This window comes from Carettochelys insculpta, chromosome 9 (genome assembly GCF_033958435.1).
Source record: "Carettochelys insculpta isolate YL-2023 chromosome 9, ASM3395843v1, whole genome shotgun sequence".
NCBI classification, from domain to species: domain Eukaryota; kingdom Metazoa; phylum Chordata; order Testudines; family Carettochelyidae; genus Carettochelys; species Carettochelys insculpta.
In genome coordinates, this window is record NC_134145.1 from 15,053,431 (window position 1) to 15,080,771 (window position 27,341).

The following is a 27,341-nucleotide window of genomic DNA, read 5'->3' on the forward strand; positions in this document are numbered from 1 at the left end:
AAATGAAATCAAAGTGTCATGGAGCATCCCACTCACCACTTCCAGCCCCTCTGGAGTTAAGCTCATTCAGTCCATGTGCTCTGCTGCAGGTTACACCACCTCACTTAAACTCCCTGCTGCATTCGCTCTCTGCTCAGCCCTCCAACCAGGTCACTCAAAGCTCCCTGTTCCAGGGAGCTATTCCCTCAGCAGTCTTCCCATTCATTGTCTCAGTGCTGCTCCAGTGGCTGGAAAGGGAACCCAGGCTGGCTTTCCTCTCAATGGTCCAGCCTGGGGACCCTCAGCTCAGCAGTCCAAACTTCCTCTTTCTACTCTCACTGCTCCTTCCCATCACTAGGTCCCCTGCCCTTTCTGAGTCTACCAGTTTCCAAAGCCCCCTTCTTTCCAGGCAGTTACTGCAGCCAACACTCCTACAGTTTTCAAACATGCCTCCCTTTTTCATGGGAACGTAGATGCCATCTTCCCCTCCTGCCAGAAGACACTCACCCTCCCCTCCCCTCCCCTCAAAGCACTTCCTTCCTTCCTCCTCTCCTCTTTTTTTTTTTTTTTTTTTTCTTTCTCTCTCTCTCTCTCTCTCAAGCTACCTGCCCCTTTCCTACCTTTATGCGTTCTGGCCAGCTCATCCCTCCACAGCTGGGCTCCCTTACTCACTCCTGGGCTTCCATGCCTGCCTCATTCCCCTCAGCTGCAGTTAATAAGCCCCTTTCTTGACCCTCATTAACCCTTTTTAAGGTGGAATGAGCAGGCCTCAAAGGATCATGTAGTATCTCACTGTCCTGATCCCAATTCCTGTTGATAAACTTTGCTCCTAAGTCAGGCATGAGCAATCATTTTTGATAGGAGTTAGTCCAAGAATTTGGTAAGTGGTCAAAGGCTGTACTTTTCTATGATATCAATGGAGGAGGTGCAGGGTCTGGGATGAAGGCTGGGTACATATGAGAGCTTAGAGTAGGAGACTGGGGTGCAGGAAGGGGGGTGTGGGGACTGAGAGTTTGGGTGAAGGATAGGGGTTGTGACTGGGGGCAGGGGACACAGGGGTCTGGGAGACAGACTAGGGGCAGGAGTGGATTCTGAGCTGGGCCAAGGGGGTTAGCAGGTTGGTGAAAGGTCTGAAGGGGCTTGTGACCAGGGACTGGGGTGCAAAGGGATTTGGTTGCAATGTGGGGCAGGGCTGTAGGAAGGGTATGAGTTATGCCCTAGGGCAGGGAGTTGGGGTGCAGGAGGCATGAAGGGTCTGGGTGCTTAAGGGGGCTGTGACTGGAGGAAGGGGGTTGGGGTACAGGAGAGGGAACCAAGTACAGACACTGACCGGGAGGTGCTTACCATAGGTGGCTCCCAGATGGTAGCCCCATGGGACCCTGGGGCAGGACCCCTGCCTGCCATGCTCCCACAAGCCACTCAAAGTTGCTTGCTGCTGGGGCCAGCATATGCACCCTTTGTGCAAGGTGACCATCTGTCCTGTTTATGTTGGGACAGCCCCATATTTCAGGCACCAGGAAGATGTCCCAATTTGGTTTTAAAAAGGGGCTAATTGCCCCATATGTGGAGAAGCCAGGAGCACACCCACAGGGTTGCCCCCCAGCTCCTCCCAACTCAGGGGAGCTGGAAGCTGGACAGTGCTGTTGCCACTTGGCTCCCAGCTTCCCCTGGCTCAGGGCAGCCAAGATCTGAACTGTCTTGGCTGCTGCTTGGCTCCCAACTCCTCACCATACTAGCACGTCTGATGCCTGGCTGCCCTGGGGGGAGCCCCAGGCAGCCGGGAGCCAGACGACATGGCTGCTACCTGGCACCCAGCCCCCTGTGGCTCGAGGAAGCCAGGAGCGCACTGACATGACTGCTGCCCAGCTCCCTGTGCCTAGCGGGGAGCGATGAGGCACACTGGTGTGGCTGCCACCTCCTTCTTGGCTCCCACCCACACAGCTGCCATCTCCTTCCCAACACCCTGAAGCATGGGGCAGCTGAGGAGGTCCCCTGGGGTGGTAGCTTGGCAGCTTCAGCCGGGGCCCCACCCCAACCTGTGTTTGTAATGATGAGAGATGACCAAGCACTGTCACAAGCCCTGTAAGCAAGTTCTTGCAGCACTGAGGAGCCCCAAGCAAGTACGCTTCACAGCCGTTGTTAATATTACTGTGTTCCCTGCTCTTGAACAGACCACAAAACTAAGATGAAGATGTTTTTCACAGACAGGTGCAGTCATTGCTGTGATTAATCAAGCCATAATTAGGGATCTGTCAGCAGGAGCTAAATATATGTTCTGGGACTTCAACATTACTAGAAAATTTGTACTTGGAAAATTTCCTAGGCAGGAAATTCATAAAAATGTAGAGAGCCTTTGGAGGACAATGCTCTTGCACAAGAAGAAATTGTTTCTCCAATTGTCTCAATGTTAGGGGTTTCATTACAATCATGCAGCTCTGGATATTTTGTCTTTCAGCTCATTTTTGCATCATTTGACTATGAGGTTGTAATAGGTAAATCCTACCCTCCTATCAGGAAAATAGCCACAATTTTGGCATCATTGGTGGATTTACTGTTTTTCTTTTGTCAGCTGTTGCCATCCCCTGGAGAAACTGGAGAGATCAAAACCATCTCAGGAAACTCAGTAGACCCCTTTCTCCAAGGCCCTGTGCTCTGCAAAGTCATTTACATGGGCAGAGTGCATATAAAATGATGCCATTCCTGTGGGTTAGTGGAAAGCTGAAACATATTAGCCTTCTACACCCATTGGACTCAGATATAGCTGTGCACTTCACTCACTACACAAGGCAGTGAAGAGACAAGTCCTGTGAATCCATACTCACTGCCGTTCTGATTTCCCTGCCAGTGAAGGGTGGGGAATCCCTTCCCTGGAGTAGACTGGGGCATTAGCACAAGCAGCTATTGAAGTGACAGGTACAGTTCTATAGGCCTAGCAGAAGCCAGACAAATGCATGCACTGGAACAATGCAGGAAAGTGAGTGCAGAAGATATCAGTGACTACATCACCACCCAAGCAGAGCTATTCTGCAGGTTCCAGAAGAACAGTATAGATGGACTTAAGAGGGAGTCCCTGAAGGGAAGTAGTAGAGTTTCAGAGGAGAAAGGAAACAGCAGGGTATGGGAGATCCACATATGTAACTGTTTCATTACAAGGGGTCAAGCTTCACAAAGCATGAAAGCTGGAGAGAAGGGGGCTGGTGCCAGTGGTCACAAACACCTTCGGATGGATTTTACCACCTGTTGCTGGGGTTTCTGCTTACATGTCCCCTCTCCAGTCGGTTTCTGAGCAGATGCTCTGTCCTGATGTGAACGTGACTCTTGCTTTTCCCTTGCAAGACTCATTTTCTTTTTAAACCATCTCTGACTGATGGTAAAACGTGCTGTTTGGCGTGTGCCCTGATGACATGATTCATGAATCCGGAGGTTGTGAGTGATGTGTAATCAATATTGTGATAATATTCTAGAACGCACTTCTTGTTGTAGGTGATGCTGAGCTACAGGCAGTAATGTATTCAAAAGTCAAATAAAAAAGCACGGCACTGTAGAGAAGTCAGAGGGTTACACATTCATGCTGGGAAACTGCTGTTGTCTATGGAGCATTGAGAGCTAAAAATACGAGCATATTATTGAATCAAGATAATCTGATTTTAAAACTGTGCACAGACAGCAATGTGATTGAACTCAGTGTTCTTAAACATGCGGGGAAGTGGTTTAATGTCTGTTTAATTGTAGCTGCTCTGGGTGAGCACTATCACTGATTAATCAATCCACCAAAGGAGAAAGTGTGGAGAAGGGGATAAGGAGGAATCAATGTGCAGGATAGGATGAGAAGTAAAGCAGACTTTGAATCAATGGTGTTGCTACTCATTCACTGAGGCGGCTGACTGGGGAGTGCTCTTTGCATAAACATGCTACCAGTGCAAAGAGATTGCTACACAACAAAGACATTTCAGTGCTTTTTATTCATGTTGATCTTGCCGCAAGGGGCCTGGGGATTCCCACTAGGCCAGGAAGAAATATCTTATTTTCTTTTCTCAGAGACATAACAATATCCTGCATGCTGAACTATATCCTCCTGAAAGAAAGGAAGGATTGGAACTACCCAATGTATGGGCTGGTAAGGAGTGAGATGGTGAGAGGGAAAGTAAGGGTACAGCCTCCTGATTTTGAAAGCTCCTTCTTCCCATCTGGTTTTGGGAAGAAAGGGCTTTCGAAATTGGTTGGGGTCATTTCAAAAGGCCCCTGGCTACGTGGGTGGCTGCATTTCAAAACCAGCCTTTCAAAGCGCATGTGGCTGCTATTATGCTAATGAGGCACTGCGTATTCATGGCAGTGCCTCATTAGCATATTCCAAAGTGCCACATTACCATAGCCTTTCTGAAAGGAGGAGCTAGTGTGGCCACAGCCTAGGACAGTTATTTCAAAATAAATCTGTTGTGTAGACCTACCCTAAGTGTCAGGCTGAGCAAAGAGAAGGAAGGCAGGAAGGAACTGGTGTTGAGAAATCTGGGATGTGTTTAGTGTGATGAAAGATCTCTAAAATGTTTTTTGAGTGGGACTGGAACATCAGGAGCATTTAACAGGAAGTTCCAGCCTGAACTGATGCAAATTTTGCGAGGCAAACTTGATTTCATGAGCAGCTGCATCTGAACACCTCACCCGGACTGTTCTTGGAACTGAGGGCCTGGCTGCAGGTCCAGCACTGCAGCTGTACTGACGCAGCAATGCCACTGCACTGCTTCTGGTGAAGACTCTCTGTGCTGCTGCGAACATGCTTTCCCATCAGCATAATGAAACCACATCCATGAGCAGCAGACGTTATGTCAGTGGGAGACGTTCCCACCAGCATAGTGCTGTGCACAAGAGCACCTACGTCACCCGTAGGGGTGGCTGTTTCACACCCCTAAGCAACATAAGTTCTGCCAACACAGGCTAGAAGGTAGACATAGCCTTATACTTTTCTCTGTTGTCTTGTCATCCTCAGGCAGCGGCGGCTCCGCTGGCTTGGTCACGTCCACAGGATGAATGATGGAAGGATTCCAAAAGACATCCTGTATGGTGAGCTAGCCTCTGGCAAAAGACCTCCCGGATGCCCCCAGTTGCACTACAAAGATGTCTGCAAAAGAGACCTCAGAGAGGTAGACATCAAGCTGGACAACTGGGAAGAACTAGCAGACGACCACAGCAGATGGAGGCAGGGGTTACACAAGGGCCTTCAGAAGGGCGAGATGAGGATCAGACAGCTAGCAGAGGAGAAGCAAGCGCACAGAAAGCACAGTAAGGACTTGCCAGACACCCACCACATCTGCAAGAGATGCTGCAAGGACTTTCACTCTCGTGTGGGTCTTCATAGTCACAGTAGACGCTGTAAATGAAGTCCTCAATCGAAACTATAAAGGGTGTGATCCATAGTCTATGCAGACTGAAGGATGCCTACTACTGTCATCCAATCCATCAAAGATGATTCAGAGCTGAGGATTTACATTTATATTGCTCCACTTTCCAAGTACCCTCATACGCCCAAAACACAAACTCAAGACACTCAGATTTCATACCCTAGTTCACGCTCTGTATAAACAAGATCAGCACGTAGGACCCATTCTTTAAGCAAATTACTACAAAACTGGCCAGGTAGAAAAAAAATTGATATTTTTTTCAAAATAGGGGTGTTTTTTCAAGTAATCTGTAACATTTGGGCAGGGAGGAAGGGGACAGAAATTGCTGAATGGCCAGTGATAATGATTAGTCCAGTTTAATAGTTGGACAGCTAAGCCATTGAACAGTCTAATCTGTTGGTGGTTTTCTGCCACAGGCTTTACAGCTTGTTGTTCTGAAATTCCCTGATGCATCATGAGTAAGAGTCACAACGTTGATTTGTAGGGCGAGCAATCCTGACAGAATTCTTTTCAGCAGCAACTAACTTTTTTCTATTTAGTAAAGCTTAGGAGGGAAAACCAAATAAATCAGCCATATAACCCATGCCGCTCAGATGACAGCTTGTTGAATGTCACAGACTATAATATAGGAAGCAAAGGCTTTGTTTATTTTGATTCTGGTTTTTGGCCAAGTACACAAAAAGCCTTGAATAGCTGTATATAAATTTAATTGGATTTATTTGTAAGATAGTGCAGTATTTTATTCAGTGTTCTGGGCCTACTGCCATGCTACCCTAAAGAAATTGAAAAGATTCCATCCAGGTTTTTTGAAATAACATGGAAGATATTTAAGGGAGCTTGCTTCACGGAGGTGGGTGTTTTTATTTTTCAGTATATGACTTCCAGTCTTCAGATAATAAATTGTATAGTCTTGGAAGGGTCTGAGATGTAACTTGTGATGCTGTGAGTTTCTCCTCTTTCCGAAGAATGGAACTTTTTAAAGGAAAGGGTCAACAGAGTCCTCCCAGGAGCTGCAGTTCTGAGAACTCTGTTGAGGGAAGCACATAATCACATACTTAGGTTTAAACACTTGTTTAAATCTTGCTGATGTCAGTGGGATTAATGGATGCCCTTAAGTGCTGGCCTGAGTATAGGTCTTTTTCCTGAACAAGAGCCTTAGCTTTGTCATTTGTAATGTTGCACCAGCTTTTAATGGTACAGGCAACACCTGTCTAATGAGCCAAAGCACAGAACTGCACTAGAGGAACAGTCCCAAATTCAAATTAACTTTAATTTGTATTATGGTTGGTAAAAATTTTCTGTGCTAATCTAATGTCTTGTCATTGTACCAAATGGATAGGTGCGTGACTGGCAGTACCACTGTCAGGGAAGAGATGGAAAGCCATCTACAAAAGCAGCCAGCTGCCCTCTCTTCACAGGCAGGCATCTTTCTGCCCACGCTGTCTTGTCCATAAAATGGGGGAAGGGAGGATTCTGGTCCTTTCAAGCCAAATGGTGACAGAACAACACACAGTGGACATTTAACTGTGATGAATCATGAGCAAAGCACGGGTTTCCAGACCCCTGTAAAAAAGATGGCATGGAAAATAAAGCTGAACAACATAATCAGAAAAGTGTAATCACACACTATATCACAGCCATGTTATTTACCAGGTAACCAAGTCCCTCTTAAATGACAAGAAAATGTTGGAAATGTGAAGCGTTCACAGATACTGGCACTCCAGCACTCATCCCATGAACCTGTGGCTGTCAGGTGGTGAGTTCCAGGCTTTTGGCAGCGCTAATGGTTCATAGATCTGCTTTTGTGGTTATGATGCAGAGTCTGCCAAGCAAGGTCACTTCCTGCTAGGAGAAGCCGTGACCAGGACTCAGGGTTTCCAAAGACTTTTCAAACCTTGTAGGTGTTGCAACAGAAACCGAAATCTCTCTTTCCCACATGGCAAGACTTTGTCAGATGCCAGGCTGAAGTTCAGCTGTGATCAAATTTACAGGTGACAGTTCTGTTGGAGAGGTATCAGACACCCTGCAGTACATAATTGAGCTGTACAATAACCTGGAGAGATTAGAGCAGTAGGAGGTGTGGGCTATTACAGAAGAGTCCCATGCCACAGGGAGAAGAAATCCACTGTAGTGACACAAAATAAAAGGTAGGAACAGGCTCACTGTAATGCTCTTTTCTTCCTCTTTTGTCATAATATTTATTTCCTTTGTAATCACCATGCTGTGGATTATTGTATGCAGCTAGGTATTAGGCTGAGTGGAAGAAAGGTACAACTGGGAACTTCACCAAAGCATCTCTTGGCTAAGAAGTGGCTGACTCTAGGGAAAATAACTTGCCCTAATAATTTGAATGCCCCTTTGTCTTCATTCCCAGGTATAAACTGAAGCGGTGTCCTGTGTCCCTCTCTTGAGGAGCGAGAGTGTTATTTCCAGGGGTATTCATTCAACAAAATGAAAGTCTGGCAGGCTGATGATTGGCGACGGTAGCAGAAGGAGAATGAAGGCTTTGCAAGCATGGCTGACGAGAGGACAGTGAAATCTTTGTATTCCACTGTAATCTCTGTCAATGACTTTCAGAGCATGCTTGCTCCATTCACAAGATTTGTCATCTAATTGCTACCACTGCATGCTCAGACTCATTGCAGATAATTGAGGTTCTCTCCCAACACCCATTCTCCAATCCCCAGTATCTGGGCAAACTGTTTCAGGACAAATAAGAACTGGCACAACATTTCAAACCAGTTCTCTTTCAAAACTAGTCATTGGCCTCTGTCCAACGAAATGGTAGTCTAACTTACACAGCAATTCACTCTGCATTAAAGTCCCCCGCCACATCTGGAATGGTTCTGGACAGTCCCTGTAGAATGGCCAAGGCTGAAGTGGAAAGCAGAGAATAATCTCAGATGTTAGGACACTGGAAGTCAGGGTGCAGACGCACTCTAGAGGCAGAGGTGAGAAAGAGACGCTTGCCTGGATCCTTGTTTTGTTCTGGCTAAAGGACTTTTGTTTCCGCTGCTCCTGCCTGAGCATCAGTCATGAGCCCTACCTTTAGTAATGTGTATTCTAGAGAGCTAATCTGCCTTTCTAAAAATGCCTAGGCCCAGCATCCTGACTGAGTGCTTTGTGCATGCCTGTTTCCTCCACAGTGATTAAATACATGTCAACCCTTTACCTACATTATGAAAAATAAAACCCCCCACTCCCCACAAATCACTGAGGAAGGAGTCAAGAAGTTACAGTATCCACTCAGTGCTAGTCAGAGGGTCAGTCTGAAAAGGAGTGCAAGGGGCCTGTTAGTTCTTCAGCTATGTTACATGTATATAACCCTTCTTCCAGGGGGACCAACAGCAACCAGGCCCAAATTCAATATGTAGGGGATCCTTTCCATCAGTTCAACATAGGACCAGCTCAACACCTGCCCCCACTAACCTGGGAAATTCAGACACCACCCTTGGGCGCTCCTGAGAGGCAATATTTTCCCATGTGCCCGCAGAGTCTGAATGTAGAAAAGAAATGTTTAATAAAGAGAAATAACTTTGCATTAATTTGGGCAAACACCCCAAACAAGGTTCCTAAACATAAATCATGACTAACAGATCCACCCCAAGTAGGTTGGTCCGTGTCTGTCAAGGATGATCCCCACTGCTGACACTCTGAGTGCAGAAGGTGAGAGTTCGCAAGAGACCTTAAAAATACTTTGCCTCTTCAGGCTTTTGCTTAAAAGCTTCCCAAAGTCACGCATATTCCCTGACCCTGTGAGGTAGCTGCCCCACTCAAGTGAGAAAACCCCTCTTTAGAAACCAGGAAGACTCACTTGGTAACCCCAAGCTCTTAACCCTTCCTTAGGAGAGAGCCTAAAATGAAGAGCAAGAAATTAGGCTGCAATCTGAGAAGTCCTGCATCAACCCAAAGTAAAAAAATAACCTGACTGCCCCTGACTAAACATTTCTGTTCTACTTACATATCTGTATGCTCAGATCTCCTTGTGGCCTGGATACTTACTGAATTCCTTAAGCTCTGCTCAGGCTTAAACATCTCTGCGTCTCTCTCCTCCAGCCACACAAAAGAAAGTCCCTCAGCAGGTAACTGCCTCACTTCAAAAGATCCCTCTCTCTTCCCATTGCCTCACTTGTCTGCTTGACAACAGAAAACCCACTCTCACTGGGTTTCACCCTTCACAGGCATTTATTCATGACAGTGTCCCTTTTCCTCTCTTGTTCTTAGGTCCACAATCTAAATGTTCCTTTCACATACCCAACCCCTCTCCACATCCCACTTCCAGTTGCTGCCCTTGGCCAGTGTAGATCCAGAGGTCAGGGGTGCATTCACAGAGTTCACCCACCATCCTAGGTGGCAGGCAGGAAAGGAGGCATCTTAGTCTGCTAGTAGATTGCCATCCACCTGCTCACTGCTCTCCACCACTGCTTTGCTGCCCACTCATGCCGCCTCTCCGCTGCCATCCTGCTAGCTGTCAGCCACCATCCACTGTGACTTCTGACCATCAGTCTCAAGTGGTTTCACCTCCCAGTGATTTAAACTCTTAGCAAGGAGGGTAGAAGAAACACAGCTACAATACAATTAACATAAGAGGCACCTAATGACCCCTCTTTAGCTCTACTTTTTGAACAGTGGGTGGGTGGTGGGAAACTGGTCAAATCAGTCAAAGCAGTAGCCCTGGACAGGGTCTTAAGCCTTCTGACCAGAATAATCTTTCCTCTTACTCCCATAGGGTAGGTCCAAACAGCAAAGTTATTTTGAAATAATACTTGTTATTTGGAAGTAACTATCCTAATGTCCATACAAGGCATTCCCAATTTTGAAATAGCAGTTAGCTTATTCTGAAACAGGTAAACCTCATTCCATGAGGAATAGCACTTATTTTGAAATAGCTATTTAAAACAAGAAATAGACCCTATTTTGAAATACCCCATATGGATCCAGTTACTCTATTGTGAAACAGGCTCTATGTGTGTAGACACTGAGTGCTATTTTGAAATACATTTTTTGCTGTGTCTCCATGTGCTGCTTCTTATGGAAGTGGCACGCTAATGAGCTATCTGGAAGATGCTGATGAGGTGCGGATGCAAATTTTCCACACCTCATTAGCATATCGCCACATGGTTCGGAGTCTGGAAGAAGCTCTTCTGGACTGTAAAGTACACATGCAGACACGCAGCCCATGGAGATCTTCTGGAAGGAGGGTTTTGGGAAAGAAGGGGCTTCCAGAAGGAGGGTTTCCTTTCAGAAGATCCCTGTGGGCCGCGCGTCTGCACGTGTACTTCGGAGTCTGGAAGAGCTTGTAACTTATAGTCATTGACATTTACTTTTTTATTTGTCCATTCTTTATATTTTGATTTCATATGTTTTATTGTACCACTGTAGAAGAAATAATGTTCAGAGTTTTGTTCTAAATGTCCACATGATAGGGCTTCCATCACTTCTCTTTGGAAATGGACCAGTGACAAAACTTTTGTAAATTAGAAAAACAATTAAGATTTTGAATAAGCTTCTATCTCTGGAAATCTTAAATAAACCATCATCTTAGCTACAAAGGATAACTTTTTATGCCCTGGTCCCTGAAATTAGGGTCTGGTAAAACTACATTTAAGTGCCCAGTTAAACACTTTGATTTTCGTAAGTGAGGAGTACCTATAGAGTGAAAACAGGGCTCCATATTTAAGTGCCTAACTGCAGATTTGGGTGCCTAATTGTAGGCACCTAAGTTTGGAAGTTTTAACACTCTGGTCCGTGTAAAGTCCTTCTAAAATTGACTCCTGCCGTAGCACCTGCACCAAGTACTGAAGAAAAGGATGCGAAGAACAGAATGATATAGTGCAGAGCTGTCTAGAACATCTTCATAAATACCCACATTACAGAGATGTATTAGTACCTAGAAGTGATTAAACAATTGTATGCAAACCACAGCCAATGAATACTACTTTCCTTTATAGCCCCTTAATAATAATGCACTAACATGCACGCAGCAATATGATGGAGTAAATACATAAATTAACTAAGAGATAATCAAAATCAGTAACACAATAAATACTAACTTGGACATAATTACAATATAAAATGCTGAATATGTTGTGATTAATTTATTTATTTATAGTAAATTAAAATTACATGTACTAATAAATAATTCTTCAAAAATCCAGTCCAGTGGAAAGAATAACAGGTGGAGCCCATCTCGTTTTAATTTGAATTGTCCAATGGATGAGGTTTTAATTTGTCATAAATAGTTTATGCTGCATCCTTTATTCCTGTATTATTCATTTTTCCATTTAACTGCAAGGCAAATGGTGTCTTCAGGGAAGAGATTAAGGACAGACATAAACAAGGACATATTTTCCTTACTCCACAATCTAGACTTCTTTTGGAAAGCATGAAAGGAAACTCCTTAATCTAATAGCCTTTGGGAGAAACTAGAGCTGGATGGGACACAATTTTATGTGATAATTTTCATGATTGTAAACATTTTCACATTTTGAATCAGAACAAAAATGAAAATATTGAAAAACTGAGTGTACAAAAAAGGGTGTTGCATTTCAACATGAACAACTTTTAATTATTTTTTACTATAAGTTAAATTTTGAAATGAGGTCTTCAAACAAAATATAAAATTTCATTTTGAAAATGCTGGCATAGAATGTTCTTGACAACATGGAAAGCTTTTTCCAACTTTTTTAATATGAAATTTGTTAAAACCAACTCCTTCCCACAAGAAGTTTCACTTTAAACAAATCAGCATTTTTCAATGAAAAAATGTTTAATTGAAAAATTCTGCTCTATTCAATGCACATGCCCTGAATTAAGCAATATAGTTAATCTGTGGGTCTTTACTCCTAATGTATTTTAAATCTCCCTGTTTTTGAATGGCCTACAATAAAACATGAACACAGCACTTGCTGATGAATATCCACCTTGCTAAGAAATAGATCTAGTATCTATATTTGACAGTCTAATTGTTAACTTCTATTTTTAATCTTAAGAATGAAAAATCACATTACATGTTCATGATCCAAACCTAATGAAATCAACAGGAGGTTTTCTAATGATTTCAAAGGGCTTTCGATCAGTATGTTAAATGAAGAAGTTGGAAAAACTATTGTGGAACAACATGCAGTGGGGTTTAGATAAAGACCAGTATAGTCTGACTCGTTTAATCATGAAACTCGTTCAAACTTACTGTTCCTGTCTGTGTACCTCTCTCCATCATCTCCAGATTCTTCTCTTTCTCCCGGTTTGACAGGAGAGAGTTCTCCAGAGTGCTCAGCGACTAGTCTTTTTACCATGTTCCTCTCTTAATAAACTCACCTACCTTTGGCAACATTCAATGGAGTCCATCATGGTGTGTGTCAGCATGTCTCTCTGTCATAGCTGAGGCAATTGAAGAGGCATCCTAGGAAATTAATTAATGGAATAAAAAGAATAACAGAATCCTGTTCCCATTATTCTGAAATTTCTCCGGTCAGTCAGGTGCGTGAGCCAACTTATGATCTTCCATGGAGGAACTGACAAAAACAGTCCACAACTATTAACCTTTCCACTTCCTTCCACAGTTTATTGTGACAAGACAATGCAATAAGCTTGAAGGTAATCAAAAAGCAATTTTGTAGTAGTAAGCTTAAAATGACAAACCTTTTCTTTTCTAAATAAATCACCATTATTCCTTCATAGTTCATGCTTGACAAGTGTGTTTCCTTAGTAACAGAGTGCTTAAACAGGGTCTGTGTGTGAACATTATTCCTTTAGCCATAATTTTGAAAGGAGACAGTTGGACAAAAATTGGTCCATTCTCCCCTCCACTCCCCGCTCACCCACATGGGGCTGTGATTTAAAATATTTATCAATCAGATAATCTTAGAAGACACTGAGTGTTTTTAGTGGCATGCGTGTGGTAGTCCTCTGCATTCCATTTGTGCATTTAGTGGCATTGATGGACTCTCAGGGGTCTCTGACTACAGTACCTACACTAAATTTAACACTCTCTGATGTTTGTTCAATAGCTCAGCTAATGTTAAGGTCAGCTGTCTTATAAATTATTGAACAGATTAACAGTGTTAGGGCTACAGTATAAATAAAGGATGTGCACTAGACAAAAAGACATACAATGTGTCTGGCTCAAAGACAAAAGAATGAACAGACAGAAGGAAAGGTTAAGTCACTGTGAATATGTGTGGGGCGCGTCTGTTCTATTTTATTCTGTAATTCAGTGACTACAGCAGCTTTGCTATGGTGTTTGGCTCCTGACACCCTTACAGTACCCAGGGCCTAATGCTACACAATGCAGAACATTTTCCACTAACATTGAGGATCAGCCTGATACACAAGTAAATGCAACTCCCTCTTGTTATCTATACTCAGTGGACTCTTGGTTCCATTCCATCACAAATCAATATGTTAACTGCACCCCCTCATCGTACTATCCATCTGTGCATTTATTCCTTTATTGTGTATTCATTTGACTGGGATGTGCCGTTTCCAACAACAGCATATATTGGTGCAAGGCAGATTGATTTTAGAGAGTTTAGTCGTTCAAGTGATTGTCTAACATTCTCCTCCTCTGTAGATGCTGAATTTCAAAGCCCTGCCGGATACCTGTACAGTAAACCCTTGATATAATGGACTAATGTGGGGGGAAGGGTGTCTGCTATTACTGAACATCCATTATATGCAAGGGTTTACCCTGTCCACCCACCCCTGCCAAATTCCCCCAGCCCCAGTCACAGGTTTCCACCCTGCTCCCGCACAAAAAAACCCTGCCACTCACCAGAGGAGCTGCTGGACCCCACCATGTTGCTGGAGGTGCCTGGCAGTACAGCTGGAGGTGCCCCACCCTGCAGCCTGAGGTACTCCACCCCACACGACTGGCGGGTTCCCGCCAGGCAGCTGAAGACACTTTGCCACATGCGGCAGGAGGCGCCTGACCACGTGCCTGCCACTGCCTCACGACTGGAGGCACTTCACTGCATGCAGCTGGAGATGCCTGGTTGTGCAGCTGCAGCTGCCCCACTGCACATGACTGGAGGCACCCTGCCATATGGTCAGAGCAGGTTCTCCGGGCACAGCTGGAGGGGACACCACATGGCCTGGAGGAGCCATTCCTGGAGCCCCCACGTATGCATAGAAGCTCCAGCAGAGGAGGTGGCAGCTCCTCCAGGCTGCACCAACAGTAAGTCACTTTGGGAACAACGGGGGCGGGGGGGCACATCTGTTGTACCGAAGTCCACTAAATCGGGTCCATAAGATTGAGGGTTTACTGGATATGCAGGACAGCACAGGAGCACCATACAGAGCCAGTATGTCAATGACCTGTTTAGCTCAGATATTGGGGAAGGCAGGTTTTCTCTATTCAGTATTGACCCACCAGTATCTGACTTTAGCACTCATGAAAGGCATCAAATTGACTTCCTGGCAGAGTCTTTTTCTTTACCCACAGAACACGTACAGCACTGGCAGCAGCAGTGCTGGCTTCCTCACTGGTATGTCAACACCATCCACTGACAGGACCAGCAAGAGTGGACAATTTGACCTCAGTGGTTCGTGTAGTCCTTAGCTTCTCTATTGAGTGTTTTCTGTGATGTACAGTTACCTTCTGGGAACTGGACTGAGACCAGCCAGCTCATTTCACACAGGATACCAAAGAGTCACCAGACAGCAACAATCTTCAATCACTTCCAACTTGGTATGGATTAAACTAACAGTCAACAGTGAAATCCTGGCTCCACAGAAGTCAATAGGAATTTGCCATTGACTTCAATGGGGCCAGAATTTCTCTTCCAAATTTGTAAAGCTCTTTATCCGTATTGCCCACCCTGAGCCAACCACTCCGTCTATGGCATCAAGTTTAGCCATAGACCCATGGAGTCTTAAACATGCAAATCAACTGAAGCACTAATATGCACTGCTAATGAGACCCTTTCCTTTAATCCTGGAAATTAAACTGTCTTTCCTTTCAATATACTGAAAAATATAACTTGCTAAGTCTGAATTATAAGCTTAATAACATATTTACCCAAACATTCTTGGATGAACCATCAGTTCGGAAAAAGCACCAGATTAAATTAATCAGAAAACAGGTTATAGGGTAATTTAGAAAATATTAAAATGTCAGACTCTCTCCAATCTATCCTGTGAAGTGCAGGAGAAGATATTGCTGTTCATTTCAATAATTCCATCATATATTTTCTCCCTTGCCTGTCCCCCATATTATGTTGTCTTACACTTGTCTTTTGCTACATGAAAGATGCAAACTGATCCAGTATTAAACAATGTTTTGCTGAAATGCTGGGTCCATTGTCTTTCTAACCACCTATGAAGAGATTTTCAGAAGCCCCAAATGACCTCTCCCCAAATACAGCCTCCATCTTCCCAAACAATGTGCATTCCCTCAAAGGTTAAATTCTGTTCCTCTTCCTCTCAGGTGCACAAGAGTTGCACAATATTTGAGGGAGAATAGACTGCCAGTCAATCTTTGGCACCTAGAATATACAAGGTTTGTCTGTGAGGAAATATCATGGTACAATACAGGGGTGAATTAAAAAGAAAATGTACTTGTAAGTGGGTCCCACTAGGGGCAGGGTGGTCTAGTGGCTAGGTCCCTGCAGTACCTAGGGGCCTGAGGTGTCCACTCACTAAAGGCTGTAGCTTCAGTTTGGGACATGGCCCTGAGAGTCTAGTTTTCCCTTCCTTGTGGGGGAAGGTTTCCCTTAGATTCTCCCCCTTTGCACCTGAGGAGGGTATGGAGGCTGTCCCCTCCAGAGGCCTACCCAGGGGCAGCTCTAGCTTAGGCCCTGTGGGTGTCAGAGCCAGCTCCTGCCTCTTTGCTGGTCAGCCCTGAACAGGGCTCGTTTCCCTCCTTTTATCCTGCCTCCAGGCCTGACACTGGTGGCAGGGGAAGCAGGGCGGGGCTAATTGGGCAAATGGGCTTTGTTTATCCCCTGCACAGCGAGGCCTTCCTCTCATTCCCTTACAGTACTGTTTAAACTGACTTCAAGAGCTGCAGTGCAGATTTCTGCATTCACGTCTGGCAATTTGCATTAGCAGTAATCAGATGAAAAAGGATGAACCTGGAAGAACAACATTTCTCTCTGCAGTTACAAAACCAAGTGCACAAGCTAGTTCCAACCATTTGTCTTAAGACTATGTTCAGTTTGATATAGTCCAAGATATTTGCAAACGCTGCTGAATCAAACATTTACCTGCTATTTTGACTGCTTTGTTATTAATAACTAGCACCTCAATCTGGTTTACAATGTATCTTAATTGTTACCACGGAAAAGATTGTTTTTGTTGCTAAAAAAATAACTAGCAATCACACAGCCTGGACTACATTCCTGGCTGTGCTTTAAGACTTCCTGTGTGAACTTGCACAGGTCAGCTAACCTGTCTGAGTGTCCTCTCATTTTAAATCATGAATATTTATACTAAAGTCACTGTGTAGTAAGAGAATTAATTCACTAACGGACATAAAAAGTGCTGCAGACCAGAGAGAAGACTCTTCAGATGTGCAAAAATATATTATAAACTCATTCTACGGTGGCAGACTGTAACCTATGTTAGAATTTGACCAGCACATTAGAAATTTATAAGTAAGATAGCATAACCAGAACCTTGGTTTTACTTATGCAGAATGCTTCACAACATTATATAAGGCCATTGGGTCTCTACTGACTGAGAGAAAAGCACCAGTAACTGAATCATTACTAACATAGAAAAAAAAAGGCACAGTCCCTATATCCCAAATGGAGTTTCCCAAACACTTCAGTCTAAACACACTGGTTTAGCTAAAATGATAACACAACTTCATTAAGTGTAAAAGGATAGCTTCTAAGTGCATACAAGAAATGAGGTCAGAATGGGTTGCAGGGAAAGTAAGAGGAAAACACAACTAATTCCTAACTTAACAAACTAGAGTGAACACTAAGCAAACTCCCTCCACCACATGTTGCAGCATCCCTACTGGCTAAGCTTCTTTCAGACAAGATCCTCATCCCTGTGCTGCTTCCATTTGGCCATCTGGGTGAAGCATCAGCCTGTCTTCTTTCTCTGAGGAACTGATTTAGCTACTGTCTAGACTTGAAATATGCCCATAAAATGGAATCTTATGACTACATCCAATGCTACCACACCTATTTTACCAATATGGACTAGCAAGTGATGACCTCACAAGGCATACTCCTATTAAGACTAACATAATAGCACGCAAGGAACAAATATAGCAGTACAGACAGTCACAAGGCAACAGTAGAAAGCAACCAGAGAAGGTATAGATTATCTGATTGACTTCCCAAGAAAAGTCTAATGAAGGAACACAGGAACAATAATAATGTTTGCTGAACACTAACACTGTGCTCATCAATGCATAAACTTACCCCTGCCCCAAGTAGTTTACATGGTAGATCTAACCTGTGATACCCTGAATGGCAGTATGTGAGCAATGAGCAGAAGAAATCAGACTGGACAGGCCTTATGAGACAGAAAAAAGGAGTGATGCGTTTTGCTCATAGCTATTCACTGTGCAAACTGAAAACCACTTGGTAGTGCACGTATATGAACCAATTCACGTTATCATGTGACCCTAACTTGAGCATGTTTCATTTCCTCTAGTAATTGCACTAATGCTTGTCTCATTAACAGAAAGATTTAACTTGGTTTATTCCCCTTAAGTGGGGGGCCTAGTTTTTCATCATTAACCTTAATAGGAATTAGGTGTAAGCACCAAGAGTGACTCCCATGTGTTCACCTGATTAACTGGATATATCCTGTGCACTAAAGCAAAACAGGAGCTGAGTATGTAATCTGCAGTAACACTGGGTCTGGTGCTCCCACAAAAGAATACAATAGTCTGTCTGAGTGCCTGATTTCAGGCCTCATCCTTTTTCTTTTCAAGCTGTCCAGCGACAGCCTCTAACCAGCCCTCCCTTTGAATCATCCAGCTGAGTGGATTTTTTCCAATACAAACGTGCAGTACCTGTTCTGGGGATGCAGAGATGATAAGGGAGGAGAAACATGCATGGGTGCTTGCTAGTCTCCTGCTCTCAGCATCAAAGGCTGTGACTCAGGAGGATTTTTCTCTCAAAGACCAAAAGTAAAAGGTAGGGAGGTGATTTCAGGCTTCTCCCTTAAGCCAGCTGCTTTATTCAGTGGCTATGATAAGAATACCAGCAGGGAAATTTTCTTAACCTTGACTGAAAGCTAATGTGGAGCTATACGCACGGAAACTTCCAGTTGATTCACATAGCTCCTGCTCACCCATTATATCAGACACCAGCTAAGTCTCTGGCCATGGTCCTTATACATCAAGACTTTTTGCTCATGATAAACAATGCTGTACTTTTTCACTCTCAAGCACAGACAGTTCCAACTTTTTGCTAAAGATTCAGGGGGCAGGGGGCAGTCCAAAAGGCATTTCCTGAAATAATATTCACTGTGATGAGAGTGATCATCAGCAAGCATTCAATACAGTGTAGTCAAAATTCTCTTAAATTCTTAAAATTCTTAAAAGCTAGGCATCAAAATCCATATTTTGCCTACTGAATAAATGGCTGTTTTTTCAAGGGGTATGTCTACACTGCAATTAAAATCCAGCTGCCTCTGGTGTACGAGGCTTGGGTTAAGGGGCTGTTATTTGTGGGGCAGGTGCTTGGACTTGGATTGGTGCCTGATCTCTAGAATCCTGAGAGGTTGACGGATCTCAGATCTCAGGCTGCCAAGCCTAACGTTTACACTGGAATTAAACAGTCCCTTACTCTGAGCCCTAGTCACCTCAAACAGCCAGTGCAGACCAAGCCAAAGAAGCTGAGAACCTGTAGCTCCCATAGAAGTAATTTGCTCTACCCCTCTGAAACTCAGTTCACTAAGAGCCTCCTTCTTTGATGCATCTCTTTTCATGCAGATGCCCAGTGCTTTCTTTGTTTAAAAAAAAAAAAAAAAAGAGGAGTTAGTATGGCTCTTTGCCTCTCCCCAAACCTCCCTGCCAGGTTCCCATGACTGGGGCTGTCAGAAGGGTGGTGGAGACTCTGGCTCCCAGCCTTGCACTGCTGTGGGGTGCTAGGGCTCTGGCTTTCAGCCCCATTGCAGCCTCCCAGCCCCCATGCTGCTGCAGGCTACTGGGGGCTCCGGCTCCCCACACCACTCTGAAAAAATATGCCAGTATGCTGTACCGGCTCATACTGTCACAAAAAAAAGCCTGAACTTGCCTAAGTGCTGATCCAAACTGGAGCTTTATTTAAGGAACTGAAGGTGGGTTTACAGACCAGCTCTTCAAAAATCTTCAGTGGGAGTTGAGTGCCTAAATACCTTTTGAATATCTAGACACGTGCTTAATTTGGGCCGCCCCCAGGTTAAAAGATTTTGGCCTATCTTCATGTACTTCTGCATTTCAGTAAGGCAGAGGAACTTCAGCCTCACACTCAGCAAATTAGACATTTTTGCATCGTAAAGTGCCCAATCAGGGTGTAAAGACAAGGGAATTCCCATGTCAATCACAGAGTATCTAAAGTATTTTAATTGCCAAACTAGAAAGAAGAATCCACCCAGGAAAAGGGAATGACTTCCCAAAGTATGTCCCTGGGAGAAAGGCTTCTCATGCTACCTGAGGCCATGAAAACAAACCAGAAGAAATAATTATGCATCACTACATACAAGGCAGCTTGTTTATAGACAATTGTATGCACAGCATGCCTTGAGCTGTGTAACAAGGCCAAATGGATTTTACCACCCAAGAAATGCCATAATCCCTGCCTGATATGAGCTTTCCTGAAAGTAGCATTGCTGTTTTGAAATGGGATTTATACATAAAAAAAAAAACAACACTGGATTGACTGGGCACTTATTATTGATGTGGATGTGAACTCTCAAAACCATGCAAGAAGGTCCACCCTGGCCTGGTGGTTAAAACAAAAGCTTTGTGGGACTTGTGAGATTTGTGTTCTATTTCTGTAAGCTGCCAGGCCATGGGCCTATCTCATGGGAGGAGCAGGACCGGGTGTGGTGGCAGTTATGGGAATGACAAGCAGAGATCCAGGGCTCAACCACCAGTCCAAGGATGAAGCCAGAGTCACGGTCAAGCTGAAGACCAGACCCAGAGACAGAAGCTGGAGACATAGGCAGGAATGTGGGCAAGAGGCAGAGCCAGCAGCCAGAAACTGGATTGGAGCTGAGGCTGTAGGAGGGACAGGGACTGAAAGCAGGCTAGAGCAGGAAGTGGCAGTAGTAAACGTAGCTATAGGCTTGGTACACACTGAGTCACTGCTGGCAAGTGACTCAAGTAGCAGAAGAGTGACTCCCCTGGCAATTCTAGAGGTGTAACCGTTGGAAGGGGGCTCACCGGAGTCACCTTGGCTGTCTGACCATTTTCATTCACCACAGCTCGCTCTCTGACCAGTTCCCTGCCCTCCAGTCTTTCTGTCCACAGAATGGAACCACAAGCTGCAAAGAAAAGAGACAAAGGTTGAGAGGGGAAACAGAGGCACAGGCAGGGCTAGAAACAGAAATAGTGCCCATGTCCCCTCGTTGCTACCCCAGTTGCTGTACATTAAACCATGCTCCACTCACAGTAAACTGCTTTTGCAGGCAGCTGAGAAGGAAGTCCTGCATGTGTCATGGAGCAGGAAGATTACTGGGTCCCTAAGAAACATGTGAATAACCCTATCTGGTCAGCCCCCCCTTGTGTTATGTAGTAAAAGACAGTTTTGCTAGCTACCTCCCCCTACTGGGGGAGCGCCTTTTCCACCTGTGTGTTACTTGTGTCCATCTAGATCTCTTAAGGGATCCCCCGCCCTATAGTGTCTGAGAATTTATTCTCACATTACCCTGTGAGGTTGGGAAGTGCATTTATGCCCGTTTTATAGAAAAGAAACTGAGGCACAGAGAGACTAAGGGCAGGTCTACATTAGAAGCAGTACATCAATGCAGCTGCACTGATACAGCTATGCAGTGCTTTTTTCTTTCCTAGAAAATAGGTGCCGGAACTCAAGTCCTGCCAGCAGTGCCAGCTGTGGGATCCCTGGCTGGCAAGAGGGATCCTGCATTCCTGCAGCTGGGAGCCAGCTGGGATGTGGAGCCCTGGCTAGCAGTCTCAGCTACGGGAATTCCAGCTGGGGAGGTGAGGGAACCTTGCAGCATCGCAGCTGGGAGCCACCTGGGGCACAGAGCTTTGGCTGGCATTGTCAGCTGCAGGATCCCCAGACGGGGGGGAAGTGGGGAGACCTTGCAGCCCCATGGCTGAGAGCTGGGTGGGGCATTGAGCCTGACAAGCAGCGCCAGCTGCAGGATCCCCAGCTTAGGGGAGGGCAGACCCTGCATCCCCATGGCTGGGAGCCAGCTGAGGCATGGAGCTCTGCCAGCAGCCTCAGCCTTGGGATCCCCAGCTGGAGAAAAACAGGGATGGAATGCAGTTCCACTGCGTTCTTGCAGAAACAAAGCCCTGCAGCTATGCCACCATAGCATGGCTGGTGAAGGTGGTTTATGTCAACAAGAACGCGCTTTACGCCACCTCTGTGAGAAGCAGATGTTATGTTGGTAGTTGAGCGTCTCCTGTCAACTTTGCACTGGTGTGATATGGCAATGCTGTAACTTGCATTGCTCAAAAAAGGAGAGAAAAGGTGTCTTTTTTGCACCAATGAGCAACTAAGTTAGATGAACTCAAGCAACAGCATAGGCCTGCCCCAAGCCCAAGATTTATAAAAAAAATCAAGTCTCTCCAGCACTCAGGGTCACAATACTGAATTATTTTGGGGGCCTAAGTCTCATTTTTAAAATGGACAGAAGCACTAAATCCTCTTTGAAACATGCAACTTTAGACTTCTAAGTCTGGTACTGCACTACTGAGTGCTGCAGTGCCTGCATACTTTTACAAATCTGGGTCTTAGCCATTTGTCCAAGCTAGAGCCTGAAATCTGTGAAAAAGTGGGGATCTGAACCTGGGAGTCCAAAGTTCCACAGCAGCGTCCTAGGGACTGGAACATTTTCCTAAACTTAGAAAACTTTGGAGGAAATGCTTACAGACATGACCCCTCAGCAAGCAGAAGGTACAAGGAGGCACGGCTGGGTAGACATAAGTAATTAGTACACATACTCTAATGTCTCCCATCAACTGGAGGGCCTGACACGGATAAACCAAGTACTGATTAACAAAGTCTGACTGTAATTTATGTACTGGCAAAACCTTCCCTTTGTGAACACAAGTAAATTAAATTGCTTGTTGGACCTGGGAACAGATGGTTGATGCTGTATCCTTTCTGGTCCTTGCATGCCAGAGAACACAACTGAGGGCATCCTTGCACACACAAAGGACTGAGGTGGGTGGGGAGGAAGAGGGACTGGTGAGTCAATATGAAAAATGGACCAAGGATGACATTTTGGCACATACATGAAAACTCTAAACACTGGGAATAACTTATTAAAATGGAAAAGAAGGAGCTTAAGCATGTAATGAGCTGGGCCAGCTGTGAAAAGCAAAGATCTTTTAACAGCCAGCCTAGAGGATTTGTTTTCCTAAACTGACTCAAAATCATCCGTCTTTTAACATATAACTTGTGAAACATATAGGAAAATTAGAAAGTAATGTCATAAGCATTCCATGCACTGTTAATTTTATTATGCAAATCCACCCCCCAAATGATAGTTTTATTCTAAGCTAGTACAAGATCTGTCATTATTCCTCAATGAAAAGAGAAGCGTCTCAAGAAATGTTGAAGGAAATGTTCTCATTTGGATTATTACTTTAATATGGCAATTCAGTCTGTATGCGTTTTTAAAAGCAGAATGTTTGCAAAGCAAATCTTGATCTATTCCTTCCCAGAGTAGCATTGTCAACATTTATTACTTTTCTTTTGTAAATAATGCATCGCAAAAGCAGCGTATACTGGCTTAAAACTAATAAGCAGATTTTGAGCAAAGGATAACAAAAGCACTGTTCTCCTTTTCCAGTCCTCTGCCTCCAGCCCTCTGCCTCCATGCCTGATAACAGAACAAAGGAAGGGGGAAAATGCAATGGTAAAGACAGAAAACTTGCTCAACACGTGAGAAATGTGTACTGTTTTGACAGCATTATTGATTTAACACTAATTAATCTGCCAGAGATGAGTTTTAATTGTGTACTCACCTACATACGCACATTCACACACACATATTTGTTTGGAATTGTTCAGTGATGCACCTAAACATATGATTTAAATAGCTATAAGAAATTCTCCACCATGGAATGCTCTATGCTGTAATTCTTGTGGAATCAGATGAGATGTCTCAATTTGCCATGGAAATTTTTCAGAACAGTGTAGACAAACACCTGTCAGGGATAGTATAGATCAGTGTTTCTCAGCCTTTTTTTTTTTTAAATAAAGTGCCCCTTTAACAAAAATGCAACTACCCCCAGTACCAAAAATTTTCAGACACATACTTTTTTTTCCTACCATTGCACACATTTGTTTGAACAACTTAATTGTATCTGGTGGGTTGGAAGAAATTGCCTATAGGCAACAAATTTGCCATCGTACTTATGAGTGTGCAAAGAGGATAAATAAAAACATTAGATGAACATAAAATAAGTCCAATTTTTATTCATCCATGGGTATATATTTTTATGCAAACATCAGTGAACAGTGATCAATGAAATTACAAGAAAAATTATAATTAATTTAATGCGAAATTTGAGCTTATTTGGATGAAATCAAATGTTCAGACATGGGTTGCAAACGGCTGAGGGCCACAATTAAATCAGTGTTTCTGATACAGTTTCCAGTGTATGACCTTCTTCCAAATCTGCAGTTTTACTCTTTGTTTTCACACAGAATCAGTCCATTTTAAACCCTTTCAGTTGTAATTCTAAATACCAAACTAAAACTGTACAAATAGCACATACACTTGCTTCAGATAACAAGCGCAATATTCCAGAGCAAGGCACCCCCAGCTCCCCACTTTAACAAAATCCACCTCCACTCCTCCAGAGCCAGGCACCTCCGGCCCTCCCCATCCACCCCATTTAACCCACTCCCCTCTCCTCCAGAGCCAAGCACCTTCCCCCACCAGCTGTAATCCAGTGCTGGTAACTCACCGGAGTTGCTAGCATCACCGCTGCCATGTGCTTCACAATCCAAGTGCTAGGAAAGGACGTAGGCACAGAGTGCTCTCACGGTGCCAAGGATTTCACTGTTCAAAGAGCCACATACGGCTCCAGCACATGTACCCCACTGCCTTCTCTCGCGTACCCCTACGGGTACATGTACCATGACCTGAGAAACACTGGTATAGATAATGCTTAGTCTTTCCTTGAGTCAGGGGACTGGACTAGAAGACCTCTCGAGGCTCGTTTCAATCCTACAAATATGTGATTCTGGGAATGTGCTTAGTTGTATTAAAATCAGTCTCTCTGAGGCTCATTGAAATCTTGGTGTCCATAAGCACAGGTTATTGCCCAATAAATTACATATGCCATCATCTACTTATGACTACCACTGCATAAAGATAACCATGTAGAGGAACAAATTAACTGAGTCAACCAATAATCTGGGAACAAAAAATGTGGGTCATATTTAGAGAATGTGGAAAACAGTGACTGAAAAAAACTGGGGGATGGGTCAAGCTGGCCAGTCAGCTGAATGAGGTCCCAGTGAGACTCTGTGGCCAAAAGGGCTGACACAATGCTTGGATGTATAGATAGGGAATATCAAGTAGAAGCAGACAAGTCACATTACTTCTGTATTAGACACATGTGTGAATGCTACCAGAACACTGTGTCCTGGTCTGGTGTTCACAATTCAATACACTTGCTTCAGATAACAAGCATAATATTCCAGAGCTTGGGCAGCCACCCAGGAGAGAGTCAGGTGTTGCCCAGCTAATTAGCAGAGTGCCCACAGCCAGCAGCATGTGTTTCCATTGGTGGTGCCCATCTGCACATGTCTTGGTGCATATAAAAAAATTATTCTGCCCATGGATGGAAAAAAGTACAGGGAACGCTGATTTAGAGAAGAGCCATAAGAATGATAAAAGGATTGGAACATATACCTTACAGTGCTAGACTTAAGGCGCTCACTTTATTTAGCTCAACAAAGAGAGGAGATTAAGGGGTGATTTAAAATTCCTACGCAGGAAACAAAAATCTGACAGCAGAGTCCTCAGTTTAATAGATAAAGCTATAACACAATCCAGTGGCTGGATGTTAAAGCCAGACAAAGTCAGACTGAGACTAAAAGCCTACATTTTTAACAGTTAAGCAATTAGCCACTGGCACAATTTATCATGGGTTGGTGGATGCTCCATCACTGACAATTTTTAAATCAATATTGGATGTTTTTTCTAAACGATATGGTCTTGTTCCAACAGGAATTAATTCAGGGAAGACCTCTGACCTGTGGTTTGCAGATGGGCCTAGACAAGCACAGTGGTCTCTTCTGGTTCTATCATCCATGAATCGATAAAATAATGCAGCAGAAAAATCTCCTTTCTCCCTTTCAAAACATGAACTCCAACCTTTCCCCCAAGGCCTTTTGAATGATTATTTATGTTATAGTAGTCTCTAGAAAGCCCAGCTGAGATAAGGGTGGCAGGAGACAGCCCCGACACAAAGAACTTATGCCCAGAACTACAAAGATTCCCAACTTCCATTAAAATTGGCAGAATGGGCCTTAAAAACTAAATAGAAAAGAGACAAGAAGGCTACAGGGAGCTGAAGCGGCTTGCAAAGCTTATGCTCCAAAATATCTGTTAGTCTATAAGGTGCCACAAGACTTCTTGTTGTTCTCTAGACAGAACTTCTCTCTTCTGACTGCTAACCCAGTACGGTATTCAGTAAAGGTAACCCATGCTGCCCCTCCTAATAAATAGCTTTTGCGAAGACTCCCAGATGCAAGGTCCCATGTCAGGACACAGGGACACCCTCAGATCCCCAATGAAAAATGACTAACCCCAGATCTGCCTCCTCTTTCTCTCACACAAGTGCTCAGCAGGACTATATACTTCCAGAATTGTAATTCAAGGAGATGCTATACCAGGCGACACAGGAGACATAAGGGGATCATAGCTTCAGGAAGGCAGCCACCGCACCTAGGAGTCATAGGATGAACCGGGGCCCAAGCTTTTCTGTTTACTTTTTAATTATTGCTGAGGAGAAGAAAATATTTGAAGGAAATATCTTGCTGACTGCAACTGTTTTTCTCCCCCGTGTTGAAAGTCATTTCATTGCCTTAGGCTGCACCTCTTGAGAATCCCCCTCAAAAAGCCTCTGGTCGCTTTCATATTGATGCTTGTATCCTTAGGCTTATGCTGGTGTTACTATTTTAAAATGCAATGCCAAGAGGTGGGGGTCTGACTGCCGTGAAGACGGAAATGCTCTAGTTATCCGCTGAATAGCTAGCATGAAGGCAGTGATACAGACACTGCCAATATGCTTCTGTTCTGGACCAAGGAAGGAGGAAAGTCTAAGACTGTCTATGCTGGCAGTGGAGCGACAGAGCTTTTGTGGTGCACAGGTGCTTAATCCCCTTCAATCCCCCAGTGATAAAAGCTGCAACAGTATGTTGCCAGCAAGAGGGCACTCCTGCTAACAAAGCAACGGTCGCTTGTAGGGGGTGTAAGTTTTGTCAGAAAAAGTGCAGACAGCGTTCACACTGCATGACTTGTATGGCCACGGCTGTGTTAACAGAGTGGCTGAAAGCTATGTGGTGTTAACATACCCTACCATCTCTGAGTATGCTGGGTCAGTCTTCAGGGAGCATTCCTCTCTTCTGACACGGCCAACAAAAGGTCCAGATACTGCTGGGTTTTGAAATAATGGCCGCATCCACATAAGCAATCCTTTCAGAAAATCAGGCCCGCTTCCGAAAGAACAAGCAGGGCGTCCACACACAAAATGCGCTCTTTCAAATTCCTTTTGAAAGAATGTGGTGCTTTTTCCAGAGGCCTTCTTCCTCTCCCATATTAGGAAGAGCACTTTTTCCGAAAGATTCTTTTGGAAAAAAA

At 44.2% G+C, this 27,341-nt stretch overlaps 1 protein-coding gene across 2 annotated transcripts in view; it reads right to left on the reverse strand.

Moving 5' to 3' along the window:
• Nucleotides 1-27,341, reverse strand: part of OMA1 (OMA1 zinc metallopeptidase) — a 170,027-nt gene that overhangs the window by 73,921 nt on the left and 68,765 nt on the right. Inside the window, exons 9-10 of one of the 2 annotated variants that reach the window (XM_075003235.1) lie at nt 20,710-20,810; nt 12,728-12,777 (exon numbers count right to left, since the gene is read on the reverse strand). In XM_075003235.1, the coding sequence (XP_074859336.1) occupies nt 20,742-20,810 (69 nt within the window). In that variant the 3' untranslated portion in view covers nt 12,728-12,777; nt 20,710-20,741. Of the gene's footprint in view, nt 1-12,727; nt 12,778-20,709; nt 20,811-27,341 lie in introns of those variants that run through there. The other variant, XM_075003236.1, reaches the window with a different exon arrangement.